This window comes from Lolium perenne, chromosome 7 (genome assembly GCF_019359855.2).
Source record: "Lolium perenne isolate Kyuss_39 chromosome 7, Kyuss_2.0, whole genome shotgun sequence".
Lineage (NCBI taxonomy): Eukaryota > Viridiplantae > Streptophyta > Magnoliopsida > Poales > Poaceae > Lolium > Lolium perenne.
This window is the reverse complement of record NC_067250.2, coordinates 20,195,376-20,201,471: the sequence shown is the minus strand read 5'-3', so window position 1 is coordinate 20,201,471 and position 6,096 is coordinate 20,195,376. Positions and strand designations below refer to the sequence as shown.

Here is a 6,096-nt window from a genome sequence, read left to right as displayed (position 1 = left end):
TACTGGTCAGTTAATTTCGAAGGAGGGAGTACTTATGACGATCCTCTCTAGTACAGTTGTCCAAAGGATCGTCCCTAAAATGCAGCTTTGCTTCGCGATCGAACCAAGAATAAGACAAAAAAGTAAATACAAATTCAATGGCTTTTTATATACTATATAAAAGGACACCTTTTATTGTCTTTTCGCTCTCTACTGCATCAATTGAAAAAAAAATCGAACCACATCACATCAATCGAAGAGTTCGGGCAAGTCGGGTCAAAACAAAAGACATATTGTGAGTAGTGAATTGCAATGCCCTCTAGCCACTACAAGTTCTTCAAGAGCTCACACAACACAAACTGATGATTGTCTGAGTGTATATCAATCGTCCTACATTGCAGCTGGTCCTTCTCGACACCTTTTATTTCCAGCCTGTTCGTGTTCGATCACAAGTTTTCAGTTCTGGTCCGTACGAGCCATGGACGATCCGTTCAGCCGAGGATTGGTGGGGTGCAGTAGGGGCCCCTGAGCAGTGCGCCGGCGATCACCTTGTTAAGCTCCTCCGTCGGGTGGATGCCGTCCCAGCTCAGCCGCGCCGACGGGTCCTTGCACGCGACGGTCGCCCCCTCCATGCCGCACCTCGCAGTGACGTCGAAGTTGTACTTCCCCCCTCCCGCGCCGCAGCACGCCTCCAACGGATTGCTAAACCCTACAGATCGATGGATATAGAAGAACACATTCAACAAACAAATTATTCAGAAATTTCCCAAAACATTTCAGCAGAAAAAGAAAAGAAACTCACCAAACTTCTCAGGCTCCTGAACTACCCTGTACATGAGCCCAGAGTAGTCGGCGTACATGAGCCTCGTCGAGTTGTAGTGCTTCCTTTGAAGGGCTTGAACTTGCGTCCGGAGCAACATGTTGTGGTAATCGGTCAGGCGGTTGTAGGGCTTGAGGCAGCCGGTCCGGTCGAAGTCGGCTTTGCCGGCAGCGTCGCCGAAGAGGGACAGGAAGATCGGGAGGCAGCCCGTGGGGAAGATGCCCGGGATGACGATGTGAACGGCGCCAAGCGCGATCAGTTTCTACTCAGAGAAATGGGTGTGATATCAGTACAAGTGGATATTTCTAAAACATGCAGTTAATTTATGCGCTCATGGTTATGTGGAGACCTCGACTCCGTTAGCGATGGCGTTGACAATCTTTGGGGTGTGCTTCATTGCCTGCTCTGGTGTCAGGCCAACCTCAAGCAGCAGGACGTTGTAGTCGTTTCCTCCGTATCCACCGAACATAAATAGCGATTTCCCCAGGAATCCTTTGCAACCTACATGAAACAAGTTGAACAATTCAGAGGGGAAAAACCTAAGAGCTCGTTTGGCCCCCATCTTTTCATTTACAGAAATGAAATAAAATAAAATAAAACCTAAGAGCTCGTTTGATAATATCATTGTATTTGATAAATTTACAGGAAGGACAAGGGTACCAAGAGGAATTAAAGTTAGGCAAGGGATAAAATCCATGAAATTCTCAACTGAACTTATATACCAATTCCATGGCAGCCAAACTACAAGTTAATTCTCGGAATCACATATAAATTCCTTGGTTCCAGCCCAAACAATGAGAGAAAAACGAGCCCTATGAAAACTTAACTTAGACTTACTACTTACTTGTAAGTAGAAAAATCAGATGAAAAGGACCTTAGAAATTTAGAATGGGTGCTCACTTAGTTCTGTCCCGCATATGGAGGGCATCAAATCTTTAAACCACTGGATCTGTGTGTCTAGTGAGCCATGGTTCCACACCGGATCTTCGATGCCCAGAGATTTGTAGAAGGAGAAGTTCATGGCCGTGCCGCCAGTTATAGCCATGCTCACGCCGCGCCGGAAATCTTTGCCTTTTTCTTTGGATGGTGGGAGCAATGGGAGCCCAAGTGCTTGTGCTGTATGGCCAAGAGACAAAAAATAATTGTTGTGACAATAGATAAAAATCAAAATAATTTCTTATCCATTGGCATGTGTTTCAAATTTCCAAGAATTCAAAAGTTCCAAAAGGGGAGAATTTTAAAAGTTTGATTTTTTCATACATTCTAAAATAGAATAAAAGGGAAGGGTACAAGTCCAAAATGCAAGTTTCGAAATAAAGTAATAGAAGGGCTAGATAATTAGTCCATACGAAGTTAGGTTTGTCTGAAGCTGACGGCCAAGATGTTATCTGCCAGATAGCCTTGCACCGAAAAAAAAAATCACTTTTATATGCATCAGAAAATAAATTTGATAGCAAATTCCAATTATTTGAATATCCCATAATTAGCCATGTTCATTGTCAATGTCACATTGTGAATAGTGTAGCGCACTTGCATAATTTCAAACAAAAAGCTTAATAATGTGAAACATACTACCTGCGGAGCTTGATTAAGAATCAAGTAAACGGTCGAGTTATGGCTTATGGGCAACATATATACCTTACAAACTTTAACACGCATAGGCTCAACTCCCAATAGGCTCTACATACCGTTGGAGGACATGTCCATTAAAATAAGCAATTGGATGTTCATCCATAGCGAAGTATTTTTCTTTTTGTTGATCAAAATGGTTACATATAAAAAAAAGAGATCAAACTGGTTGCTTTTGTGTATAAATTGAAACTATATGATGCTCTTTAAATGCGTACTCCCTCCGTTCGGATTAAATTGACGCAGAGTGGTACTAATCCTAGCATGCAAGTAGTGTTGGCTCGCGTCAATTAAATGTGACCAGAGGTAGTATTAATTTGTGTGGCGTGAGTGTGGACACAGGGCACGTCTGCAATTCTGCATACCATGTATGCTGTAATAATAATTAGAAAAAAACTACTCCGTAATTTGAGGGAACAAATTAAACGGGCGATGTATTTACCGATGAAGTCAACGACAACACGGCCGTCGCACCACCGGCAAGACGGCCTTCCGAAGTAAGTTTGGCCGTACGGCGGGTGGGTGCAGGTGAGCACGTCGAGTTCCGTCTTGTTGCTGCTGGCGGCGCATATGTTGCCGGTCTCCTCCACCGAGTCGCCGAAGGTGAACATCGCATTGTATTTCTTCAGTGCTGCCGTCGACGACTCAGCAGCGCCACTGGCGCCCATTATCCTGATCGGCTGGGTGGCTAAGAAACCCATGAACAAGGCTGAAAGTAGGTAGAAACCTGGGAGCTTCATGTTTGCTAGGTGCTAGCTCAATCGATCACCTCAAAGATTTCGCTTGGACTAAGCTTAGCTTATTTGATGGTGATCTAATGGCGGCGAGGTTGGCCAAATAAATATATAGATGCTCTGTTCGTTGGTAACTGATGAACAGTTGGCTATCACTTGGGTCTCCAGGGTGGTTGGATTTCAACATATTTGCTCATCTGATCCGCTTCCAACAGTAGTATTAATGAAAGTCTTGGCATTTGGAGTACTCAGTTAGGTAGAGCTGAGTACCTAACTCCTCCCGCACCCCTCCCAAACCCTAAACACACCCCGCCGCCGCCGCCGCCGGTAGCGCCTCCGGGCAAAGGCCGTGGGGCGTGGCGGCGGCGGCGGCCTCTCCTTGTTGCCGCGCTGGGACGGCGACCGGGATCCCTCGACGCTCGCTGCGGCCGGTCGGATTTGGTGATGGGCGGCGGCGGCGGCCAGACCTCTGCGCGACGGCCAGAAGCGGCAGCCCCTTGCCTTCCGTCGGATCTTCACCGCAGCACGCAGGAGGGGCTGGTGGCGGGCAGCGGCCAGGCCATGATCTGCGCCACTTTCCCCCCGCCTCTCGACCGTGTGTGGAGGCGATCTCGGGTTTCTCTCGCGCCACGAGGTCGCCCGGGGCAGCAGCCTTGGGTACGACGGTGGAGGTGGCCATCTTCTTCGTCGGAGAGGGTCGGCCTGCGGTTGGTGGTGGTGGATCCATCGATCTATCACCGCTTTCCGGCGGCATGATGGAGGAGCTTGGAAGCCGGCGTCGATGTCGCTGGTGGTGGGTTGGAGTGGCCAGCCCGGGATGGTCGCCGACGTGGGGGTCCGACCTGAATAAAGGCGGCGGTCCTAGGGCCTCTCTTGCGTGAAGAGGAGGACCTACCGGAGGCCTGGACTCGTGATCTGGCCGGAGTGTTGAGTTCCGGAAGGATCCGCCGATGAATGTAACCGTGCTTTTGCCTGGAGTTTGTTGGATCGGAGGTATTCGGTCGTGCGCACCCATGTTTTTATTCCGACCGATTGGTTCTGGAGGGAGCGGCGCGAAGCTCTTTTTCTTTGATTGACATCAAGTGACTATGGATCCATGATGAAAGTCGGAAGAAGAGAATTTCATGAAGGCCAGAGGGGAGGACTAGCTAAGGGAGGTTCAAGTCTTTGCGATGTTGAGGGACTTGTTTGGTGTTTCGGGCTTCACAGCAGCGGTATGAAAGTGGGGGTGACAACACAGGTGAAGTGCAGAGTCCTACCTTTCAGGGTGAAAACCCAAGGTCTGGCCTTAATTGGTTGTGCCTGGCAATGTCCTTGGTGGAGGCATTTGTTTTGAGAATGGGGACTAGTCTGCAATTCAGGTGTTGTCTTGGCGGTGGATGTATTGCTGTTGTTAGGCCCGAGATACTGTTGCGGGACTTTTATTTCTTAGTTTTCTTTTCTTGTTTTTGGCTGTGTGCATCCGTAGTGCCATTAGGGTGGTGCGTTGTTGCAGAGGCTGGGTGTAATTGGTATCTTCTTGATATTAATATATTCCCTTTATCGAAAAAGGTAGAGCTGAGTAATCATGCGAAGTATGCGCAAGGATCTTCATTTTCGGTGCATCACTGTCCCCGCCTACAGTTCGGTCGCATATTGAAAGCCTACATGGTATTCGATGAAATGTCAGAGCTGGAATGTGCCCGTATGGAATGGGAGTGGTAGGGAGGCCCCTGGACTTCTGAGCGCCTCGCGAGACCATTTCCTTAGAGCATCTTTAGTAGACACGGCAACCCCAAATTCGCGTATTCAGGACACCCAACGTGGATTTGGGTTCGAAAAACACGAACGCAATTCAATTCAGATACGCCATATAAAACTGCAAATTTTTAAAAAAAAACGCGCGCAAAACGGGGAAGAAACAGTTCGACCGGACAGTTCATGCTTGCATTGATCCTAAATTCAACTACATTACATTAAAAGCAACTACAATTTCCTAATTTGCGTTGAAATCCGCCATCACAACACTACATTGCAGCAAAATCGGCTCCGGGATACTCACCAGAGCCATGTGCCGTGGCGGCGGCGCGTCGGAGCGGACTCCTCACTCCTCGTCGCTGACGAGGTCAACGAAGACGCGCCCCTACTCGACGGCGATGTGCCTCCATTCGGCGGCCTTGTCCGCGTCCTGCTAGCTCGAGCGCGCGACGAGGCCGACCACCGTGTCGAGGTCACGATCCCCGACGAAGTTGCCCGACGCGAGCCCCGCGTTGACGCCGAGCTGCGGGAGGACGAGCTTCAACTGCTCGTCGTCGAGGCAATCGCCCGGGGCGAACTGCGGGAGGCACGGCGGCTCCGGCTCCGCGTCGACCTCCATCTTCACCACCAACACCGTCGGCGGGCGCTGGCGGGAGCTCGACCCCGAGGATGACGAGGCCGTGGAAGGGGAGGAGGCGCATCCGCGACGGTACCGCTCCGACTCGCGCTTCGCGAAGGCGGGCGGCGCTGCGACGCCGTAGTTACGGTAGCGGTAGCTACCGCGGATGCGCTCCGCGTCGGAGCGCAGCTTCTCCTCCTCCGTCTTCTCCCTCTCGCCGGTGGAGCTCCCGCCGTGGCCAATCTGGCCGTCCCCGCGCCCGCTTCGGCCGTTCCCCGCCACCATCTTCGCCGGACGGAGCTCGGGGTGCTCGATCTACGCTCGATTGCTCGCCGGCGGCGCGTCGACTTTACATCGGCGGGAGGCGGAGAGGCGGAGGAGTGGATGGGGTTTGGCCCCCATCCGCCTCACCGACCGTCATATATGCGGGCAATTCACGGTTTTGGGCTGCGGCCTGGATCCGTTTTCCAGGCAAAACTGCCAATGCAGGGTCTGGCCCAAAAAAACGGCCGAAACCCCCATATCGGCATGAAGTGGCGTTTGCAGGCTGATATGGGGATCTGCTAGAGATGCTCATC

The 6,096-nt window shown here is 50.7% G+C and overlaps 1 protein-coding gene across 1 annotated transcript; it reads right to left on the bottom strand.

The window, feature by feature from the left end:
• Positions 1-224: 224 nt before the first annotated feature.
• Positions 225-3,168, bottom strand: LOC127313653 (GDSL esterase/lipase At5g45910-like). Its single transcript, XM_051344134.2, has 5 exons — positions 2,871-3,168; positions 1,700-1,915; positions 1,149-1,300; positions 782-1,061; positions 225-688 (listed from the first exon to the last, which is right to left on the bottom strand). The coding sequence occupies exons 1-5, from the start codon at positions 3,166-3,168 to the stop codon at positions 471-473; spliced, it is 1,164 nt and encodes a 387-aa protein (XP_051200094.1). The 3' UTR covers positions 225-470.
• Between the last annotated feature and the right edge of the window lie 2,928 nt (positions 3,169-6,096).

What these genes read in the sequence shown, in the direction of transcription:
- LOC127313653 (XM_051344134.2), bottom strand. Translation starts at nt 3,168, where the DNA reads ATGAAGCTCCCAGGTTTCTACCTACTTTCAGCCTTGTTCATGGGTTTC. An exon ending in TGTTGTCGTTGACTTCATCG is followed by an intron (nt 1,916 to 2,870) that starts GTAAATACATCG and finishes TTGGCCATACAG; the next exon opens with CACAAGCACTTGGGCTCCCA. An exon ending in TCAGGAGCCTGAGAAGTTTG is followed by an intron (nt 689 to 781) that starts GTGAGTTTCTTT and finishes ATCGATCTGTAG; the next exon opens with GGTTTAGCAATCCGTTGGAG.